This window comes from Microcebus murinus, chromosome 14, assembly GCF_040939455.1.
Source record: "Microcebus murinus isolate Inina chromosome 14, M.murinus_Inina_mat1.0, whole genome shotgun sequence".
NCBI classification, from domain to species: domain Eukaryota; kingdom Metazoa; phylum Chordata; class Mammalia; order Primates; family Cheirogaleidae; genus Microcebus; species Microcebus murinus.
This window is the reverse complement of record NC_134117.1, coordinates 32,827,105-32,850,689: the sequence shown is the minus strand read 5'-3', so window position 1 is coordinate 32,850,689 and position 23,585 is coordinate 32,827,105. Positions and strand designations below refer to the sequence as shown.

General features: G+C 35.0%; 1 protein-coding gene across 3 annotated transcripts in view; it reads left to right on the top strand.

Annotated features, from left to right (window-relative positions):
* TNKS2 (tankyrase 2) overlaps positions 1-20,909 on the top strand; it is a 64,013-nt gene extending 43,104 nt beyond the window's left edge. For 2 of the 3 annotated variants that reach the window (XM_012765764.2, XM_012765773.3), the window contains 11 exons: positions 834-943; positions 1,983-2,171; positions 4,411-4,663; positions 5,432-5,514; positions 6,859-6,979; positions 9,407-9,504; positions 10,418-10,492; positions 12,341-12,446; positions 14,754-14,940; positions 17,333-17,489; positions 18,527-20,909. In XM_012765764.2, the coding sequence (XP_012621218.1) occupies positions 834-943; positions 1,983-2,171; positions 4,411-4,663; positions 5,432-5,514; positions 6,859-6,979; positions 9,407-9,504; positions 10,418-10,492; positions 12,341-12,446; positions 14,754-14,940; positions 17,333-17,489; positions 18,527-18,589 (1,442 nt within the window). In that variant the 3' untranslated portion in view covers positions 18,590-20,909. The remainder of the gene's footprint in view (positions 1-833; positions 944-1,982; positions 2,172-4,410; positions 4,664-5,431; positions 5,515-6,858; positions 6,980-9,406; positions 9,505-10,417; positions 10,493-12,340; positions 12,447-14,753; positions 14,941-17,332; positions 17,490-18,526) is intronic. The other variant, XM_012765781.3, reaches the window with a different exon arrangement.
* Positions 20,910-23,585: the final 2,676 nt, after the last annotated feature.

Here is a 23,585-nt window from a genome sequence, read left to right as displayed (position 1 = left end):
TAACCACAAGCAGGAAAAAAATCTTAAAATTAAGACTTTCAAAAGTTACATAAACCTCTTGCCAGTTGTGTGTTGTTTTAGCTTGTGAGGGCTGCCTTAACAAAATAGTAAAGATCAGGTAGCTTAAACATTTGTTTACTCATAGTTCTGGAGGCTAGAAGTTGAAGCTCAAGGTGTCAGCAGGGGTGGTCTCTCCTGAGTCCTTTCTCCTTAGCTTGCAGATGGCTGCTTTCTCGCTGTGTCCTCACAGGGGACATGGTATCTGTATATGTCCTAGTCATCTTTTTTTATAAGGATAAACCAGTTAGATATAAGTTCTTCTACCAGACTTGCAGAGATGTGTACCCCTACATTCTCTCTAGCAAAAAGCATGTTCTTGTGGCCTTCTGGGGAAGAGAGCTTTGAGACCCACTCTCATGTGGCACTTCCTGCTCTGCAGCCAGTTGCGCACCTAACTTGACTCTTAAATGATTGGATATCTTTGGCTTACAGCCCTGGATACCATGTATCTGATTTCAGGAAGTTGTATGTAACAACCATGAAGGCACAAACTTTGTTTGGAGGGTTTTACAAGGAAAGATACAAGCAAATAAATCAATATAATTTTGGGAGTCTCTAAAACCAGTGGATATCATCAAAAGCTTCTAGCTTGAGGCCTGTGGGAAATTTGTGGCAGAAGATAAATTTTTAATAGATTCCAATGAAAAATTTTGTATTTATATAAAATACATTTATTTTTCTTAATCATATCTATGCTTGATAAATATATAGCAGTATATGTGACTTTTTTAATATTAACAACTAAAAGTAATTTTTATTCTTTTCTAAATTAGCTGGTTATAATAATTTAGAAGTTGCGGAGTATTTGTTACAACACGGAGCTGATGTGAATGCCCAAGACAAAGGAGGACTTATTCCTTTACATAATGCAGCATCTTATGGCGTAAGTTCTTCTGTGCTACCTTTAAAAGTCTATGGGATTTTCAAAGTGTAAGTTAGTATTGCAGTTCAAATGGAACATTTACTTTGACTTTCTCATTTTACACGGAAGTAAATATGAAAGTTAAAGGAGTTAAATAACTTTTGAGTTTCAGTTCTGAATTTTATCATAAACTTGTTCTGTAACATACAGTGTATTATCATTTGTCTTATCTTCTTTAGCACCTATCTCTTATTTTCAGTGAGATACTGGTGATTTTGTTTATTTGTTGGTATCCAGAAAACCCATTGAATTTCATAGGAACCTATAGAGATTGAGAAGCATTGTTCCTAACTTATAGCAACCCTGAATGTCACATTTAGTATTGACCATCTTCTATGGTATAATTTGAGTAATTGAGGGAAAGCTACTACTTTATAAATTGATGCTCAACAGTTACAACATTTGAGTAAATTAGAAATCATTAAATTTTTATTAGTTTAGTGTCCTATGTAGAATTCTTAAATATTCTCTAGGTAGTCTGTCTGTCTCTCTCTCTGTCTTTTATTTTTGAGACTGGGGTCTTGCTCTGTTGCCCAGGCTAAGGAGCTGTGGCCTCACCCTAGCTCACAGCAACCTCAAACTCCTGGACTAAAACAATCCTCCTCCCTCAGCCCCCTGAGTAGCTGGGCACCATGCCCAGCTAATTTTTTCTATTTTTAGTAGAGATAGGATCTCGCTGTTGCTCAGGCTAGTCTCAAACTTCTGAGCTCAAGCAATCTATTGCACAGGCTACAGTGCCGTGGCCTCAGCCTCCCAGAGTGCTAGGATGCAGGCGTGAGCCAGTGTGCCTGGCCTAGATAGTTTCTTAAGTTATTGAAATGTCTACTATAATTTTTAATCAGCTACCCATAAATTATGATGTTGGGGACAAAGTTTTTCTTTTCATTTCCAGGTTAAGTTTGAAAATGTGGAAGTAGATACATACCTAATTTCTTCTTAAGAACTAAAGTGTAATAAAATATACTATTTCACACTATAACAGGAGTATTTTCTTTTACAGCATGTAGATGTAGCAGCCTTACTAATAAAGTATAATGCATGTGTCAATGCCACGGACAAATGGGCTTTCACACCTTTGCACGAAGCAGCCCAAAAGGGACGAACACAGCTTTGTGCCTTATTGTTGGCCCACGGAGCTGATCCTACTCTTAAAAATCAGGAAGGACAAACACCTTTAGATTTAGTTTCAGTAAGTGATGGGCTCTTTGCAAAATCTCATTGCTTTCCTGACTTTTTAAAATTCACTTGATACTGTATAAAATGTCTTTATAGTGAATGTGGCAAAATCTGGTTTTTAGCCCAATCTTAAATTTAGGACTTCCTTGGTATTAAAATATAATAAGTAAATACTAGAATTATCAATTGCTTTTCAGCCTTTCAGCTAAGACCACATGTAGAATTATCAATAAGTTACTATATACCGATTACTTTGGAAATAGGAATAAGAAGTACATGGTACAACTGTTTACATTAGTTGGGAGACTAAACAGGCCCAGGCCTTCAACAATTGCTGTTACAGTGCGTTTACAGTGCAAGATAGTACAGATGACAGGTCTGATGAACTTCCCCAACGGGAACATTGCCCTCAAGGTGCATCCACAAAGTCTGCTACCAGTAGAGATTCCCTTCCCTCCCATACTGCCTCACCCCAAAGTTCTTGTTGCTTATCCCACCAGACTGTTCCTAAAATAAGCCTGTTAGTCCACAGTTTTCTGTGGACTAAAAAAAGGAAATCTTTTTTTCCTTTCCCTCTCATGGAAGCTCATGGAAGAGCCTTTATGGTAGCTTCTACTTCTGATTTGGCCACTGTGTTGTGGATTCCTCTCCTGCCTCTGCCTACCACTGAGAACACTGATAAAAGCAGTGAAGGGAAAGGAAGAAGAAATTCTTTTCAAGATAAAAAAGAAAGAGAATCTCTTCTACAGACTGCTTTCTACTGAGAGAGATTCCCTTGTTCCAAGTTAAATGAAAGGCTGATTGAGTTCAGCTACATTGGAGTTTAAATAGATTTTTCTCAGCAGGCTGACAACCCAACCATACTTGCAACATTTCTTCAGAGAAATATCTTTCCAGTTCCATACTACCTTTGAAGTGAACTTTTGGAATTCATCTACCCATTTGTTAATCCACCAGATATAATTAAGTAACAATGAAGCAGAATGCTCTAGAGAGCATGCAAGGGCTCTGGGTCAAACAGACCTGGCCCAGAATTCTAGCTCTCTACCTCTTACACCTGTACAATCTTAAAAGTTGCCTAACCTTTAAGACTTAGTTTTCTCGTCTATAAACAGGGATAAAATATATCTGGTTAATATGAGAATTAAATGAGCTAATATATTTAAAGTCCTTGACATGGTATCAGATACATTAAAAGCACCCAATAAAAGGTACTATTATTATAAACAAATATTATATACAGACTGTGAGTGCCTTGGGAATGCACAGAATAGGAGGAAGAGAAAAGTAAGGATGGGAATAGGCAGTATAAATGACCATGAAAACAAGTACTGACTTTACTTCTTGCTAAATGTTAATTATTTAGTGTCTTTTTTTTTTGGAACACAGAACTAGAGTTTACAATACTTAGTGTTTTACTGAGCATTATGAAACAATGGTATGTGTCACTAATTAGACAAATTAATGTACAAGTAAATTTGGGGGCTTTTTCCATTCTAGTGGATTTGATTAAAATTGTGATCTCTACTACCCTGCCACCAGAAAAGACTTTCAATTTTGAGGAACAAAAATAGTGCTGAATATTTTCCAAAAAATTCAAAATTCTGTTTGTATAAGTTCCATGTAGGTTGAACTACTACTTTCTGAGTAATCTCAATAAAGTTAAAAGCTCTTAGTTTTTAAATTGATATTTCTGTAGTTCATTTCAGTGCTTTTCAGTCTGATACTAGATTTAGGATTTTGATCATGCTCTGCCACATATAACAGTTCAGTTTTGATCATATGTGTTTTGGAAGAAATGTTCCAAAGAATGTTTTATATTTATTTAATAATAACAGTTTAGCTGAATATAGGTTGAGTATCCCTGTATTTGAAATGCTTGGGACCAGAAGTGTCTCAGCTTTTGGATTTTTTCAGATTTTGAAATATTTTCATTATACTTGCTATTGAGCATCCCTAATCCAAAAATCTGAAATCCAAAATGCTCCAGTGAGCATTTCCTTTTAGCATCTTGTCATCACTCAAAAATTTTAGGATTTTGGAGCATTCCAAGTGTCAGATTTTTGGATTTGAGGTGCTCAACCTGTTTTGTTTACTTTTTACAATAAGGTAATCCATTTTCTCTTAGACGATAATGATTCAGGTGCAAATTTGCTGGGTTTTTTTTCATATTTTAAAATACATTCTATTAGGTGTAATAGAATTTTAAATTGCTTATGGCAGATTTTCTCTCTGTCTTTTATCTATCCTAGGCCGATGATGTCAGTGCTCTCTTGACAGCAGCCATGCCCCCTTCTGCTCTGCCTTCATGTTATAAACCTCAAGTGCTCAATGGTGTGAGAAGCCCAGGAGCCACTGCAGATGCTCTCTCCTCAGGTCCATCCAGCCCATCAAGCCTTTCTGCAGCCAGCAGTCTTGACAACTTATCTGGGAGTTTTTCAGAACTGTCGTCAGTAGTTAGTTCAAGTGGAACAGACAGTGCTTCCAGTTTGGAGAAAAAGGAAGGTAAGACATTTTGCAAAAATAAATTTTTAACTGGTATTGTAGCCCCATATGTGTTATTTGGGATGCTAAAAAGTCATTTTTAACCTTAAATACAACTATTAGTATGAAATTAAATAACATAACCTAAAAGGTTTAGGCTTTTATTGTTTTCTTCCTTCCAAGTTGAGAGTTGATGAATCTTGTTCTGCTGAACTACTCTTTATATGTAAACCCTTTACTTGTCAAAATTTGTCTCTATGCAACAGCATGGAACTTGTTTTCACAAATTTTTTTTGTGAAGTAGCTTATATCCTGAAAGTTATGAAGACTGATTTTAAAGATATGCAGTTAAATGTAAAGTTCAAAATAAAAAATGGTTCTTTTAACCCTAGAATGCCCCATTGGTTAACTTTTTCTAATATTCAAATGTATAGCTTTTCTTTGTAAATTTTTTTGTGTGTAGAGACAGAGTCTCACTCAGTTGCCCAGGCTAAAGTGAAGTGGCGTGATTATAGCTCAGTATAACCTTGAACTCCAGGGCTCGAGTGATCCTCCTGCCTCAGCTTCTCAAGTAGCTAGGATTACAGGTGCACATCACCCCACTTGGCTATTTTTTTTCTCTCTCTTTTTTTTGTAGAGATTATGTTCAGTATTATATTCCAAGTGGCTATTAATATTTTTCTTCATCTTTATTTCTTCACATATAGTAACATTACAAAGCTTTATTGTTATAGTGTTGAAATACATTATTCTGATGTGAAATTTTGTTCTGGACATTTTTCCCCCCAGTTCCAGGAGTAGATTTTAGCATAACTCAATTTGTAAGGAATCTTGGACTTGAGCACCTAATGGATATATTTGAGAGAGAACAGGTGAGTGGATAAATTATATTACTTAGTTTAATGTTTTATGGAAACTCAAAAATTGGGACATACTTAAAATGACCTAAACCCTGTAAGCTATTGAGGGAGAGAGTTTTTTAAGGGACTAGAAATCAGTCATTTGTACTTTGGCTTAATCTTGGAATTTCCAGTTAGCACATAATTGACTGTCATGTAGTAATAGTAAAATAGCTTTCATGAATTGGAAAGTTTAGTTTATTCAGTCCCTGAGGTTTATTTATTCAATTCTGTTGTACCAATCACTACCTGCTCTTCAGCCTGACACTTTGCTAGCTACTATAGGAAGGTGAATAAATATGCCAACCGTGTATCTAGGCAGTCTTAAAGTACTTTGTCAGGATACACTACTGACTTTTTGTTGTTGTTTAGAAAATATTGTTACTGTGTATTTACACCCTAAGGAACTTTCCATCTAGTTAAGGAACTAGAATAAGAACATAGTAAGAGTTAAGTTTTGGTGTAGATTTTAGAAATTCAGAGAAGGAAAAGATGACTGTGAGGTGGACTATTCAGGGAAAGCTTCATGGAATATGTATAAATAAAATAGGATTTCAAAGAATGGCTTCAATTGAATGAAGTGGGACTAATAGAGTATTAGAGGTAAAGGGTTACTTTGGTTTTTTGCTTTGTTTTTTTATAGCAACAAGTCTCACTTTGTTACCCAGGCTAGAGTGCAGTAGCCTGATTATAACTCACTTTAACTGCAGACTCCTGGGTTGAAGTGATCCTCCTGCCTCAGCGTCCTGAGTAGCTAGGACTACAGGCGCATGCCGCCTGACTAATTTTTTACTTTTTGTAGAGATGGAGGTCTCACCATATTACCCAGGCTGGTCTTGAATTCCTAGCCTCAAGTCATCCTCAGCATCACAAAGCACTGGGATTACAGGTGTTAGCCACCATGCCTGGCCTTACTTTAAACAATGATGGAGAAGTACCACTTAGCATATTCCAGATTCTGGAGGATCCACTGAAAGGCTTTATAGAAATAAGGTTGGATGTAGAGTAATGGTAGAAAAGTATTATGGAAAAGGTAAAATAATATACTTCAATGTGGTTAATTTGAAAGTGCATTTTTGTTTTGCACTTTAGTTCTGCTCAGGTATTAGTGCTAAATGAAAATAATGATATTTTTAGTAGTTCATGACTCAGCTCTCCGTTTCATTCTTTTCAGTTTAACAGCTGGCATGTTTTTATTTCTAAGCTGTTTAAAATAGTTGAAGTAAATGTGTAAACCTAATACATTATGAGAATACCAATATATTAATGTCCACCAAATGAGTAAGCATTCTAAATAGTTTCATCCTCTTTTGTAAGATCACTTTGGATGTATTAGTTGAGATGGGGCACAAGGAACTGAAGGAGATTGGAATCAATGCCTATGGACATAGACACAAACTAATTAAAGGTGTTGAGAGACTTATCTCTGGACAACAAGGTATTTCATTTTAATAATTGCTGTCATCAGTTTAACAGTTTCCATGAAGGTAGCCCTCAATGTACTAAATGATAATTTAAAAATATGTATGCATCTGTTTAATAAGGAAGAGCACTATTTGGGATTTGGAAACCTGGGATCAAGTCTTAGCTCGGCTACTGTTAAATTTACTGAGCTGCTGATGTTAACTGTGTGAACCTAGGTAAAATTTCTGGACCATTCAGAAATTTGGGGATTGTTTTACCTCTTAAAAATTAGGAAGTTGGATGATATTGTTTCTGAAGTTATTCTAGGTCTAAAATTTTATGATACTAAATGGTCTGAAACTCAAGTATCTCATTTCTTATGATAATATAATGTATAATAACTAGGTGTTCAGGTTAGTCCCTAAAATAATGTAGTAAATCTCTTATACAGCTAAAATTCTAAGCACCTGGAATGAAAATACTAGAAAACAATAATGTAGCAACTGAAGAAAATTAAATAAAACAAAGTTGAACGATATTTTATTTCTCCTTAATAATTGATGCTTAAGAAAAATGCAAATTGCATTCATTCAACAGATGTTAATAGTTCCTGTGTACCAGATCTGTATATAAAAGGTGAATTGTGTCAGAACCACGTTTTTAACTTTATTGTTAAACTGAGGAAGTGATTTACCCTGTGGTCAAAATTAACCTCTAATTGTAAGTTCTGGCAATCACAACTGGGGTTGGAGAAAAACCTGCACAGCAAAAATGAAGAGATTTTCAGGGAAGAATGTATGTTACCTGGTATGGACTAGGGCAGAACGTTTAAAATGCAAGATAGTCTTAGCTATTTCTAATATAGACAAAATTTTATAAGGTAAAGAGGAGGGAAAACAAGAGTATTTAGGAAGAGGCAGAGTAGAAAAGGAAAGCAGGCAGTATTTATACATTAAATGCATCATAGTGATTAGGACTGTGCTGAAATCTGAATGGCAGAAATAGATAAACTACCTCCAGGTGGTAGAGGTACCGCCATGCCACCTCTGGTCCTGTAGCCACTGATACATCCAGCTGTTGTTGGTTAAGATCATTCATTCCTACATGGAGGAGAAACATGGACATGAGACCAACTGGCCATGTCTGAGTTAGCAATTCAGGGTTACTTTCAAACATAAAATTACCACCTTCCTCATCTTCATTTGAAAACAGGATTCTGTACTTATGCCTAATTTGCAAAGTGGAACCAGTGGTTTCCTGGAATGATCTTCCAACAATCCATCATCTTGCTGACTTAGCAGCCTTACCTATTATTCAGTGCATCAAGTCAATAGATTACTAGTACTTATACTGATCTTTCAATATTGATAAACATCTTCCTGGGCAGGTTGTGGATGCCTTAGTCAAGTACTCATCATAGTCTTTATTCCATAAAATATTCTCCACATGCTCTCTGTAGTTCCTAAAGACATTGTGATTTAGCTATTTCTGTTAAAGTCTTTATCAGAGTCAAACATGTTGGTGATAGTCCTGTATTTCAGACCACGGCTCATAACTAGAATAGCACTCTTGATCTCCAGAGGCAAAACTCCATGCGTTGACCCAGCGGGAAAGGGTTTGACCTCCTACCTGGGAAGACAACAGTTTTAAAGATGATATTGTAGAGGTTTAAGTAGAAAGTTCTGTTACAAATATGCCCGAAGAAATGAGAAAATTCTGTTTAAAATTCCATTTAAAATGCTTTTGTGAGAGTAAAGATGCAAAAATATATGTGGTTATCTTGATCGTTGACATTTGGAAAACATGACAAATTCATTGCTGAAGTAAAAAACCCTATTATGGGTCATAGCAGGCATTCAATGCGTAGTATACTTTATGGACTTCTCATTGTAGAGTGATTTTAAATTACCTGAGACTATACAAGTTTCTATCATAATTCTTCCTCATATTTCCAAAGAATAAAGGGATTAAATGTTGAGAGGGCTGCATAGTTATTTAAAGTAAAGGAAGTAATTTGAAGAAGAATATGTATTACAGGCTCATTAAGAATAGGAAATAAAGAGAAGAAAGATTTTCTGAAATATTCCCATAAAACCTTATAACTTGTCAGGTTAAAAATTAGTAGTCAATGTAATGGTGGGAGTCCTGGTTTCGACTAGAACAGAAAAAGGACATTAGTGGGGAAAATTGGTGAATAAATGAAGTCTGTAATTTGGTTAATAAGTTTTGATAAATCTGCGGTGGTTATATAAAATAGTAATATAATATAATAGTAATATAATAGAGGGAGTTGGGTGAAAGGTACACAAGAACTCTCTGTACTTTCAACCATCCTATAAATCTAAATTATTCCAATATAAAAAGTTTTTAAGAATTGGTAGCATTAGGTAAATTGGATGGTTATTTTCAGTTGGTGTTAATTGTTTTGACAAATTTTTGTAACTTCAATTTAATTTCATAGGTCTTAACCCATATTTAACTTTGAACACCTCTGGTAGTGGAACAATTCTCATAGATCTGTCTCCTGATGATAAAGAGTTTCAGTCTGTGGAAGAAGAGGTATGTTCACATACTTAAATAAAAATAGAAAAGATAGGTCAACAGTATTATGTACTGTTGGTTTGGTGCTAAATTCTTTGAAGTTTCCAGATCTATTTGAACATGTAGTATGGTTTTAAAATTGTCTCTCTTTACCCCCCGGAAAACTTTGGAAGTAAGCATTTAAGATTTAAGGTATACTTCCTCAAAAAACCTTAATTCCAGTTACTTGGTTCAGCACTGCAATTAATAGTAACACAGGATTCTGTTGGAGAAGAGATTGCTGTCATTGTAAAGAAAATGCTTATGTTCCCTCCTTTCATGAAGGTAATTGCAAAGCTTAGTATTTCAGACAGGACTCAGAACATGTGGATCTATTTATCTAGAAAAATTTCTTCCAACTTCTTTGAAACGTTGGATACACTGAAATACTTATATAGTACCCTCCTTACACTCTGAAGAACATATACACTATGTGTGTGAACATGTACCCTATATGTGAATTGAGCACAGAAATACAAAGTTGAGTGAAACTTAATTCCAAAACTCAAGAAACTCCAACTCTCAGTGAAATACATATTATGCTTTATTAGGCCCAAATCAGTAAGAACAAATAAGTCAGTTGTTTTGTATTTTGTATGTCAAGTGGTTAGCCTCATATGTGTAGCTTACCTTGAATCCTCTTGTTTCTTTCTTGTCTTTTAGTTTGCATTATATAATTTTCACCTATAAATGCTATTTTAGGTTGACTAACAGCTATCTCTAAAAAATAATACTCATGAATTTATAAAACTCATATCCTTTGAACAATAAAAATGTTAAAACCCATTTTTTTTTCTCGAAAGCAGAATCAGATGAGTCAAGAACCATTTTCCCCAAATCAGAAAAGACATAAAAGCTAATGGACATATGTTTCAAATTATTTTTCCATCAGATGCAAAGTACAGTTCGAGAGCACAGAGATGGAGGTCATGCAGGTGGAATTTTCAACAGATACAATATTCTCAAGGTAATAAATTAGTGAGAATAAAGTTTCCTGAGACCATAGTTTTCAAAGCCTGAAGCAATGTAACTTTCATAAGACATAATGGATCTGTCCAGCCCAGTGAGTCCTTGACATGGCATCGGGGACTATTTTGGGGAAGAATTTGTCCTTGAAAGGTTAAGATTCTCAAATTGCTGTTCTGTTTTTAATAGCCAACAGTAGTTCACCCCTTGTTAAACATATTCAAGTTCAGGGCTTATCTTTTATCTTGGAATAATGATAAATCCTATAGATTCAAAACTTTCAATATATAAAATATTATGAAGATACTGTATTTTAACAAAGCTGAATTTTTTTGTGGCTTTTGAAAGGTTTCCGTTTTTACAGTCATACCATGTTGTTGTTTTTCTAATATTCTAACTGACTACTCCAGACACAGTTTGGGAGTCCCCAGACATATCACCTTTTTATAAACTTTAAAGTACTCCTTCTTCATCTTTCTTAAAAAACTGTGTCTTAAAAATGTCTTGAGTCATTCTGTGACAGTCCTATCTTCTTATTCATTTCAGTTACTCTTCTCAAGACCTTTTCCAACATTGTTATGCTTTTCATGAGCTATGGCAGTCAAAACTCCATACCATACTTGAGATACATAATTATTTTGTATTAACTACACTGACACAGTATATTCCTAATAATTGTAAAAATAAGACTTAAAATTAGAATTAAAATGTGGCATTTGTCTATTTTTTCCTATTTTCATGATTTTAACCAAGTCATAAGTCTTATAAATTTTATACTCAGAGTAACAGTATCAAATCTTTCATCTGTATTACTATTTCTCTTAATATACTATTATGAGTATAATATTTAATAAGACAAAAAAATATGCCTATTACAAGCAAATTTCAGTCAGATCCACTTTGTCTATAAGCATTAACAAAATGTGTAGAGTTTATTAAGGGTGAGGGCAAGACAGAATATGCGTTTGATTTCAAAAGCAGTTGAATTCAAGAAAAATATGCTATTTCCTTCCTCTATAAAGGTATTTTAATGCATTATTTAATGAAAAATTTTTCACTGATAAAATGGGTTTTTTTGGTTTCTTTATTATACATAAGTGAAATCTGTGCCAGTTATGGTCCTTAATTGTGTCTGTGGCAATAGTTTGAGTTATTTGAGCCAAAACTAAAACTTCCAGCTTCCAGGTATGCCCTAGGGACCAGCAGGGGGCTGTAGCATCTTTAAACATAGCTAAGAAACAGCACTAGGAGTGTGAATTTTGACCGTAGAAATACTCCTAATGAGACCAGTCTTGATCTTTAAATCTCCAGAAAAAATTTTTAGGAATTAGAGGATAAAAGGAGTAATAGGGTGGGGGTGAAGAATGTTTATTATACATTCTAATGTTTTAAATTTTTTTAATTATTGAATATTATATTTTAATATTTGTAATTAAAAACAAGTTAAGATGTTACTTTGAGCCAGATAAAATGGTGGGAAAAAAGATGCTATTCTCTTTCTAATTCTTATATACAGAACTCAGCATGTCTGATTAGAGGTGTTATAGTAAAAATTTTAATGAGAATGGAAGTAGGTTAATCAATTAACAGTATTCTTAAGCTTCATATAGGGCTGTATGTAGCCTTTTTTCCTCCTTTGAAGTTTTATATTTCCAAAATGTAGCTATACTTCCAACTTCATGGTTGGGACAAAGTATTTTTAGTTGGCTAAAATAATACATTTTAATTCTCAGAAAAAGTTTTGCCTCCTTTCTGGCTAAATGTGTGGCTCATCTTTTAGTTAAGATGAAGAAGTAAGTAGGTAATTATTAAGACCCAAGATTTGATTTTTCTGGTTTATTTTTTATAGATTCAGAAGGTTTGTAACAAGAAACTATGGGAAAGATATACTCACCGGAGAAAAGAAGTTTCTGAAGAAAACCACAACCATGCAAATGAAAGAATGCTATTTCATGGTAAGATTCCTCTCCCCCAACTCTACTACTATGCTCCTCCACATTAGGATAGGAGGATAAGGAGTTTTTTTTAGGTTGGGTATGAAATAATAATCAGGTTTTGGGGTTTTTTTGTTTTTGAGCCAGGGTCTCGCTTTATCGCCTAGGCTAGAGTGCAGTGGCATCATCATAGTTCACAGCATCCTCAAGTTCCTGGGCTCAGGCAGTCCTCCTGCCTCAGCCTCCTGAGTAGCTGGGACTACATGCATGTGCCACCACGCCCAGCTAGTTTTTTTATTTTTTGTAGAGATGGGGTCTCACTCTTGCTCAGGCTATGAATCTGTATATTCTTCATGTCTTTTTTAAAAAAATAAACCCAATATTCCTATAAATTTTACGTTTATATTCATATTTTCAACTTTTTAATTTGTATATTTTACAATAGATAAATATATGGTTTATACGGTTGATAAATAAAATTGCCATAATGGAAAAAATATAGAAATGAGAATGTTGGCTCTTTGTTTTCCTTTTTTCTTTATATAGTAGATTTTGCTGATTATGATCACTCTGTAAGAAATTATTTTACTTTTAGGTAGTTGATTGAATTAAAATTAAATAAAGACCTGAAGATTACCACAGAAGAACATATACATCCTATTCTGATTTTGATTCTGAGTATCAAAACCACATGTTTGGTTTTTTGTCTGGAGACAGAGTCTCACTCTGTTGCCTGGGCTAGAGTGCCATGGTGTCGGCCTAGCTCACAGCAACCTCAAACTCCAGGGCTCAAGCAATCCTCCTGCCTCAGCCTCCCAAGTAGCTGGGACTACAGGCATGCGCCACCACACCCGGCTAATTTTTTCTATATATTTTTTAGTTGTCCAGCTAATTTCTTTCTATTTTTAGTAGAGATGGGGTCTCGCTCTTGCTCAGGCTGGTCTTGAACTCCTGACCTTGAGCAATCCTCCCACCTTGGCCTCCCAGAGTGCTAGGATTACAGGCGTGAGCCACCGCGCCCAGCCCACATTTAACTTAAATGTTCAAAGAGCCATTATTATTGAACCTATGGAGGTTTCTGATAACTCTTGTTTAATTGAAAGCACCATTACTTTATCCTTCTTGAAATTTCCTATTTTTGTGTCACAAGCTGGCAGGTGTTGATTTCAAGTTTTAGCAAAGTTAAATATAGATATTCATGTAGTATTTATCAGGCCTTCAAGCACATTATCTAGTAGCTCCAGTTTGTTCCTTCATTTTCCTTGATTGCAGAAAACTTACAGAGACCTATGAAGTTCTATAAAACACAATATTTAAATTTCACAGTTACCTGGAAGAATGGCCATAACAGAATGGATTCATATGCAGTATCTAAATGGTACCTTTCATTCCAAACCTCTAAAAATTCATCATGATAATCTCTTGGCACAGAGCATAATATATATATGTACATATATGTATTAATTTGATGGGTATAATGAGTGATTTTTCTTATTTAATATATAATTTATAATATAATAATATATATAACAGTAATATGTAATAATATACATGGTTTGGGTTTTTCCAAGTTAATTCAAAAAATCATCCTGTTCATCTGTATTTATGTAAAGTGGAACTCGGTATGTCTTCCTGCCCTTTTGTGAACAGGGAGACTGATCTTGAATCAGTTAGCTGTGTTATTTTGGCTTTTTCCATCCCCCTCTCCGACTTCACTTCCTGGCCTGATTCCCATGCTCAGTAACTCCTCTTTGGCTAAGCACTCCCTTGCAAGGAACAAGGAGAAAGAAAATGCGCAGGGAATGAGGGAAAGTTCCATATTTGCAGATGGAATCTTGTATAGCAGGTAATGGATGAGAAGAATAAGGTTAGACGAGAAAAGATATAAGGAGGAGAATAAGAATGTGAAAGTCTACTTGGGCCACTTTTGATAGCTAGAGAAAGAATATAGGCATGGGCATTATTGTAAGACCTAATTGCATTCAGCTTTTCTATCTAAAGTGAATTAAGAGATGCTTGACTCTGGATTTATATGGTTGGCACCTGGAATTTGATAACTCTGCTATTTCAAGTCTGTTTTTCTAGTTCAATCTGTGTCCTTATTTTGGCATCTGAACCATCACCCTATTTACAAAATGTTAATTGACATTAACAGTTTTTTATTCTAAAATAGTGAGCTGGGTGACAGTTAACTTCCTACCCCTTTTGTTTTGGCTTTATTATGGTGATGCTGGATGTCTAAGAATTCAACTTCTAAGAGGCTTCCATTTTTGCTTTTTCTTCTAAGATAAATTTTAAATTGTTGTTACCCATCTAAATGTATTTCAGGGTCTCCCTTTGTGAATGCAATTATCCACAAAGGCTTTGATGAAAGGCATGCATACATAGGTGGCATGTTTGGAGCTGGGATTTATTTTGCTGAAAACTCTTCCAAAAGCAATCAGTATGTATATGGAATTGGAGGAGGTACTGGGTGTCCAGTTCACAAAGACAGATCTTGTTACATTTGCCACAGGTAAGAGATTACTTGTTCTCAATTTTTGATAAGAATCAAAAACAGGGAGACAAGAACAATCTATGTAACCTTAATGTTTGTACCCCCGTAATATGCTGAAAGAAAAAAAAGAATCAAAAATAAACTAGTTACATATTTGAGAAATTTTGAGGGCCAGGCATTATGTTGGACAACTTTAAGAATGCAACCTACGCATGTTTTAGGTTGTTTTTGGCCCTCTCGCTAATTATAATAATAACTAAATATATTAGCTAATATTTAGCTAATAATTATTAAGTGGTTAAATCATGATTCTAAGCATTTGACCTATTTAACTCATTTCATCATTAGAGCACCTGATAAGAATACTGACTAGAAAATAACATTGTGCATGAAAGAGACTTTATTGTAGCCCTTGAATATTATTGGATTCTTTAAAAATCTAGTATTCAAATGCTAGAATGGTATTATTTGCTGAGTCTAAACATTTTATGGTGATGCCTAAGGAAGTTTTTCTTCCACTGTGACACGATACTAATCCTCAGTTTGCAGTATTACTAGTATTGGAAGAGTTATATTTAAAACACTTTGTAATAAAAACCCCTTTAGAAAGCAAATAATTACTTTGCATCCTTTTTCCCCACTTATAATTACATGTTCTAACTCACTAGTTAAAATCATTCAAGTAACTTGGTCCTAATTTATAAATTCCTCATAGGCAAAAAAGTATCTTCTGCCATTTGAAAAATTAAGTAAGATTAATTACTGAGATATATTCCACAGGGCACTGCTTATAAAGATCTAGAGCAATAACTGTCAAACATTAGCATGCATCAGAATCACCTAGAGGGTATGTTTAAAACAGATTCCTAGGCCTCACTTCCTGAATTGCTGATTGAGTAGGTCTGGGATGGGGCTCTAGAACTGGAATTTCTACAAAGTTTCCAGGTGTGGTGCTATGTTTCTGGTCACTGATCTAGAAGAACCCCTAGAGCAGTACTTTGTGTCTTGGCAGCATATTGGAATCACCTGGGGAGCTTTAAAAACTAATGACTGTACCCCACCCTCAGAGATTCTCGTTTAATTTGGGGATGGTCTGGACATGAGGATTTTTTAAAGCTTCCCACCTGATTTCAAAACGCTGCCAAGCTAAAGAACTGTAGTCTTGGAGAGAAATAAGGTCTGTTTTTGTGTTTGTTGTTTTCCCCCTAAATTTAGACTCTCATAGGTGTTACACAGGAGGTTCTCCTGGGTATGTCCTCCCACCCACTTCTATTTTACATCATAAATTGGACTGGTTAGGAGGCTTATAATTTCCCAATATTATACAATTAAACACTGCTGTTTTTACTTGTCATATATAGTCTGAAGGCTAAATAGTTCTTATTAGTAGTAATAAGCAATGGTCTGACCTCACTCTTTGGAAAATAAAACCATCAACTGGTCCACCAAAATCTCCAATTCTCTTCTAGAAAGAAAAGAAAAAGAACAGTGATGAAGTAATACTAATGAAAGGTTGTTTGGAACTAAGAACGGGCAGTCACATGCCTGAGGGGTGTGGGAAAGTAATGTACTTAAACTGGTGGCAAGAGGACCTAGTTGAGGAAGTAGCATTTTAATTGAAGCCTGAAAACTGAGTGTCAGCCAGAAGAGTGGTAAAATAGATACCATTCTGATGGTGGAGAAAATTATATAGACGGAGGCTATGAGGTAAAAAAAAAAGTTTGGCCTTTGTGAAAAAAAAGAAATTAATGTGCCTGGGTCATAATAAACATAAAATGAGATTACAGAAATTGGAGCCATTGTGAGGAATTTGGATTTTCTTATAAGTACAGTAAGCAGCCTCTAAAAAGTTTTAAGCAGAAAAATGACATGATCTGATTTATGTTTGTTTTGTTAAATCACTGGTTGCTTAGATGGAAAATGATTTGGACAAGATTTAGAGTAGAAACAGGAAGACTGGTTAAAAGGCCATTGTTATGGTCCCGGTGAAAATTTAGGTGATTTGGACCTAATGGCAGTAGTAGAATTAAGACAAGGCAATGGATTTCAACTATATTTTGAAGGTGGAATCAACTGGACTTATGTCCAACTTTGCAAGCCACTTCATGGCTTAAACCTTCTTTTTCCCACTTGGCCAGTGATTTGTGTTTTTGCTGATATACAAACAAAATGGTAGGTTATTACATTTTTCAGGTTTTATAGTTAAAATAAGGATTAACTAAATTAACAAATTCTTTCATTAATAAGAATAGAAGACATTCGTTCAAAGTTCTTGTAAGGGTGAAATGATAAAAACAATCATAAATGTTTACATATAAACGCATTTAAAGAACTATGCAATGTACACAAATGGTCATATTTTGTGTGTCAGATTTGTCTTCAGGGTGACCTTTTCCTTTTCCTGTTACAGACAGCTGCTCTTTTGCCGAGTAACCTTGGGAAAGTCTTTCCTGCAGTTTAGTGCAATGAAAATGGCACATTCTCCTCCAGGTCATCACTCAGTCACTGGTCGGCCCAGTGTAAATGGCCTAGCATTAGCTGAATATGTTATTTACAGAGGAGAACAGGTAATTCAGTTTTATTTGTTCATCTTCAGAAATGCTGTAGAGCCATGCTTTAACTTTTACTAATCTCTTAAATTGACTTTTATTTAGAAGTAATTTCATGGAGAAACTCATTGGTGTCTAAAAAAAAAATAGAAATAATTCCAGGCTTGAAAAGTTGCAAAAATAGTAAAGAAAATTCCCTTATGCCCTTTACCTAGATTTCTTAAATGTTAACATTCTATCATTTTCTCCCTTTCTCCTTTATCATTCTCTCCCTCCCCATCATTCTGTGTGTGTGTGTGCGCGTGTGCGCACGCGCGCGCATGCGTGCACGCATTGTGGTCTCCAATTCCTGGGCCACAGCCCTGGGCATCACTGCCGCAGCTCTGCCTCCCCCCCCAGTGGAAAAATTGTCTTCCATGAAACTAGTCCCTGGTGCCAAAAGGTTGGGGGACCACTGTATGTACATATTTTTCTGTGAACTGTTCGAGAGTAAGTAGCAGGGCATGTCCCTTTACCCTTAAATGCCTCAGTGTATATTTCCTAAAAATATGAACATTCTCTTAAAATCATCAAAGTCAGAAAATACCATTGACATAATTGTATCTATAAGCCTTATTCAAATTTTGCTAGTTGTGTTGGTTCTTTTTTTTTTTTAGCTTTTGTAGAATATAATTAGTTGGAATCCCATACTTGATAGTAAACCTGTAACAAAGAAGTATATAATTCTCTCCAGTTCTCAGTGACACAGGTGTAGTGCAAGCAGTTCTCAGCAACACAGGTGTAGTGTAGAGCAGTGTTCTGAACTGGGGATAGGAATCAGAATCACCTCAGTTACTAAAACCAGACAAACATGTGCTTAGTATTCATCCTAGATCTGCTGATTGAAAATCTAAAGGATTGGAGTCAAAGTGAGAGTGTTTTATGAAAATGCCCCCTAGATGACTCTGATCTATAACACTGATTTAGAACCTCCTCCATAAAGATTAGGAATCCTATGGAAAGTATCTTCCAAGAAAATTTGTATACTAATATTTGATTTAATCTTTCTCTTCCAGGCTTATCCTGAATATTTAATTACTTACCAGATTGTGAGGCCTGAAGGTATGGTCGATGGATAAATAATTGCTTTAGGAAACTAATTCCATTGAGCCTAAAATCATCAAAGCAGCTGGTGGCCTCGAAGTTTTATTCCTTTACTGAGGAAAATCATCTTGCCCATAGGCCTGTGGCAGAAGAATTAAAAATGTGAAAGAAGTTTAACATTCTGACTTGATAAAGCTTTAATAATGTACAGTGTTTTCTAAATATTTCCTGTTTTTCAGCACTTTAACAGATGTCATTCCAGGTTAAACTGGGTTTGTCTGTACTAAATTATAAACAGTTAACTTGAACCTTTTATACGTTATTCATTGATTCTAACAGAAACTGTAATGCCCTCAACAGGACTCATTTTACTAATACAGTACTGTGTTCTTTAAAACACAGCATTTACACTGAATACAATTTCATTTGTAAAACTGTAAATAAGAGCTTTTGTACTAGCCCAATATTTATTTACATTGCTTTGTAATATAAATCTACTGTTTTAGAACTGCAGTGGTTTACAGAATTTTTTTCATATGTATTGCTCATCTGTACTTCACCTTGCGTTTTCATGATTGAGTGACCTTTGCATTTAATTCCAGAGACTATGTTGAGTTGTTAGCAGAAACTTAGTTGGGAAAGATTGATTTATCACATTTAATTTGCTGATGGAAGCCTTTATCGGTCATTAGAAATCTTTCTCATGTAAGAACTTATTTTATGAATACTCTGGGAATTTAATTTGTGATACTTTTGTATGTATAAGACACACATTCCAAAGAGTTCTAACTATGGTAGGTCCTGATTTCTAAAGAAGCTTCTTTACTGGCTTCAAACTCTAGATTTTGAGTTGGAAATTTTTCTAATGTCATTCTGTGAGAATTTGAGCAAGTGCTCCTATTTCTTAGAGGGGCTAAATCCTGCTATTGAACAATTATGGTGTTCTTTTCACAGAATATATTAATAAATAGGAAGTTAAATTTTAGAGGTAGGAAGGGTAATCCTGGATCATTTCCCAATCTGTTCTAATTACCTTAAATCTAAAGGGGAAAAAATAGTAAATGGCAGTGGATGGTTTTTTTATCCTAAGTATTATTTTTTTCCTGTTCTTGTTTCTTGGTCTTATTGTTATATTTATAGCCAATCTATACATCATAGGTAAACTCAACTCAGAACCATAAAATAAAATGTAGGTGTCTCAGTCCTCTCCTGGCCTCCTGAATGGGCAAGTGCAGTGAAGACAGTGCTTCCTGCTCCTGGGTTGCCTCTCCATGATGCCCAGTTGGAAATCTGTTTCCAGTTTGTGCACCGTATGATGACTAAGCCTATGGTCAGTTTGGCAGCTGTGGAGGGAAGTTCTGTCGCATTAAAATGCTATTCCTGACTATTTTCTAATATAAAGCTTTTTCCAGGAAGCATGCTCAAGCATCTTGGTACAGAGACACACATGTTTTACGGATTGGCAGTCTATTTTATTTGTTGATTCTAGCTCCCTCTAAAGTCAAGGAAAGATTTTTACTCATTTAATGAGGACATTCCCCTTCACTCTCTGTACCTATCAGTTCACCTTTGTTTTGCATTTTATTCAGTGTCTAAATTAACTGGCTCTTTGCAGTAACTTGTATATAAAGTACTAGAAAATCGTGTTTCTTGTCCTGAGTAAGAGTTAATCAGGGTAAATGCATATCTGGAGTTGTTTCTATGATGTAAATTGTGATCATTATTTAAGAGGTCAAATCCTGACCTTGAAGTGCTTTTATACAACTCTCTAATAATTGCATATATGATCCTAAAGTCATTTCTTGGAACACAAGTGAAGTATGCCAAACTTTATATAAATTTTTCAGATTCTCTTAGCTTCCAGGTTTTATAATTAGAAGATCATGAGATAAATTAATGGGGTTTATATTTACATACTTTCTCTCTCAACATGTAGCCATATAATACTCACCCTATGAGTGAATCTGGAATTGCTTGTCATGTAAAATCATTGTGGTCTATGAGTTTATGATATTTTCAAACCATGTTATTTCATCTAATCCATTACTTAATTATTGTTTTTCCATCATGATTATATTGTGGTTAATACGTTAGCATGGTAATATTTTCAGATAGCGTTTTGTTTGTTGGGAGGTTGGGGTTTTGGGGGGTGGTTAGTACTTTGCATGAAATACCTTACTTTATAATGGTGGGATTGCTTTTTCTTTTGTCTTGTGATTTTTTTTTTTTGAAGTGAAATTTAACTTTGTGTGCAAGTAGTACTATTATACCTATCTTGAGTGTCTTACTTGTACTGTATCACATTCCATACATTCGTTTAATTCTTAATAAACTGTTCACTTGTTTTTCTTGGTAGCATGGTAGTTACTGGAATAGTATAAATGTGTTGAATGGTCTTTGAGAAAATGGATTAAGATTTCAATAAACCACAATTACAGGAAAACAAAGTAGTTCTGAGTTTAATAGTGATAAAGAGTACAGCTTAAAGTCTGAAATATTTGCTCAGATGTTTTATGATGAATGCAGCTGTAAGATGCTTTTAATATTTAGTCTATGCAACACAACTTTGGTAAACCTTAAAGCTCATTCCTGGGAAATCAGTCTTCTTACCTTTTAAAGAAGAATATATTTTTTATTTCTATGTCATATAAAAACTTGCCTAATAAGTTTCCAAATCTCAAAGCTAGTGGTATCTATTGCTCTTAAAAGAAAGTATAGTAGTGAATGTATATTAGATTTCAGTATGCTAACTTTCCGGTGTGTGATCAATTCTCTGTTTCTCATAAGAGAATGATGGTGCAAATAATCCATAAGTCATTTCGTTTTGAATTATATTTCAGCAGCTTTAACTTCCTGCTTCATTTAGGATAATATTGAAGTGTTTGCTATTTCAACTATGCATGTCAGTCTCAGTGTGTGATGTGATCCAGTTTGCAGATTGATGAGGCAAGAAAACATGCAAATAAATTTCCCAAAGCTCTTATGATTAGTACTCCTGATTGCGCCTTTATCTACTGTCCTGTCCTACTGAGGACTAGGGTAATAGAGGAAGTGTTGGTACCCGTTTTCCAACAGGAGAACTGTTATATTTCTATAGAGTTAGACTATGATATAGCCTTTCACAACTCCTGAATCTCCACACCCACCCACCCCCTTTATCCTTACTAGCTTAAGCAGGCTATGACCTAAAATACTTAATTACACCCTCCTTAGAAATGTCATGCTCTCCATATACAAGACACTGTTATTAGAAATGTATTCTCCACTTTGTCACCCATACACAGTTGTCATCTCCATAACACAAATATGTATGTAACCCAGAAAGTTGTCTATAGAGCAGTACCAAACAAAAGTGTGGTCTACACATGGGGTTGCTCTGCAAACTATTCGTTACCAGCCCATGGAGAGATGAATACAAAATCAGGGTAAACTTTGAAAAATTTTTACAGCAACTTAATGTTGCTATAATATTTTTTCCTTTAATTAAAATGTTGGAGGCCGGGCGCTGTGGCTCACGCCTGTAATCCTAGCTCTTGGGAGGCCGAGGCGGGCGGATTGCTCAAGGTCAGGAGTTCGAAACCAGCCTGAGCAAGAGCGAGACCCCGTCTCTACTATAAATAGAAAGAAATTAATTGGCCAACTGATATATATATATAAAAAATTAGCCGGGCATAGTGGCGCATGCCTGTAGTCCCAGCTACTCGGGAGGCTGAGGCAGAAGGATCACTGGAGCCCAGGAGTTTGAGGTTGCTGTGAGCTAGGCTGACGCCACGGCACTCACTCTAGCCTGGACAACAAAGCGAGACTCTGTCTCAAAAAAAAAAAAAAAAAAAAAATGTTGGCCTGCAGCAGATTGGAAATTAAGTAGAAAAACTGATCCTTTACAAATAATTTGAAAGGTTTAAAAACAATATGTACTTTGTATACCAGTAGACTCAGCACCTAGCATATCTGGCACATAGTAATTCCTCAGTAAATTTTTTATTAAGTGGAATAAATAGTGATTAAGTGAGCTGAGGGTCAGATATATCTGGATTTAAATTTTCACCATACCCCTTATCAACTGTGCGATCTTGAACAAATTACATAACCTCAATATCCTCTGGTCACAATGGTTAAAACTAAAAATTATAACAAAGAATAAACAGAAATTCTAAACACCTAGGTAATTAAGATGTTTTCTTGGTTCAAACAGGAAAGTGAAATTGCAGAATGGTAAATGGGATAAAGATCACTATCAAAATATGAGACACACCCAAAGCAGTGTCCAACATGTTTGAGATCTTAAGTGCTTATAATAAGCATGAGAACAAAAGTACTCGTATTAACTGGCAAAGTTACTACTAGAACCAAAAAAAAAAAAATGAACCAAGGAAAGAAGGAAGAACTTAGTAAAAATAAAAGCAGAAATTAATGGATAGAAGCAATAAATGCAAAAACTAGTTCTTTAAGAGAATGAAACAGCTAAGGTAAGAAAAGATGAACCAGAAATTTATAATACTAATATAAAAATGGGGAAGTAACCATTTTAAATCTTTGAGCAAGATTTAATGAAGATACAGAGAAAATTTGAAAGAACTTTTGCAGAACACTTTGCTCAACTCCAGGAAAATAAATTTGGAAACCCAAATGACATCTAGGATAATATTCTAGTAAAACAAATTACTAAAGTTAACCCCACAAAAGAGCAAATCTAAACAAACCAGATTCCAAAAAATAAAGAATTCCATCAAAGAGCTATCTCCAAACAATTCCCAGGCCTAGCAGGTTTCACAGGTAAATTCTGATAACCCATTAAGGAACAGATAAACTCCAGTGTTACTTAAACTGTTCTGAATGCAGAAAAACAAAGTTTCCAATTTTTAAAATACAGCATAGAATGAATATCAAACTTCACCAAAGTAATTCAAAAAAGGAGTGGATATTAATGCACAAATCTTTAAGATAATTGCAAGCAAAATCTAACAGAATGTTAAAAGAATAATCCCGCCGGGCGCTGTGGCTCCCGCCTGTAATCCTAGCTCTTGGGAG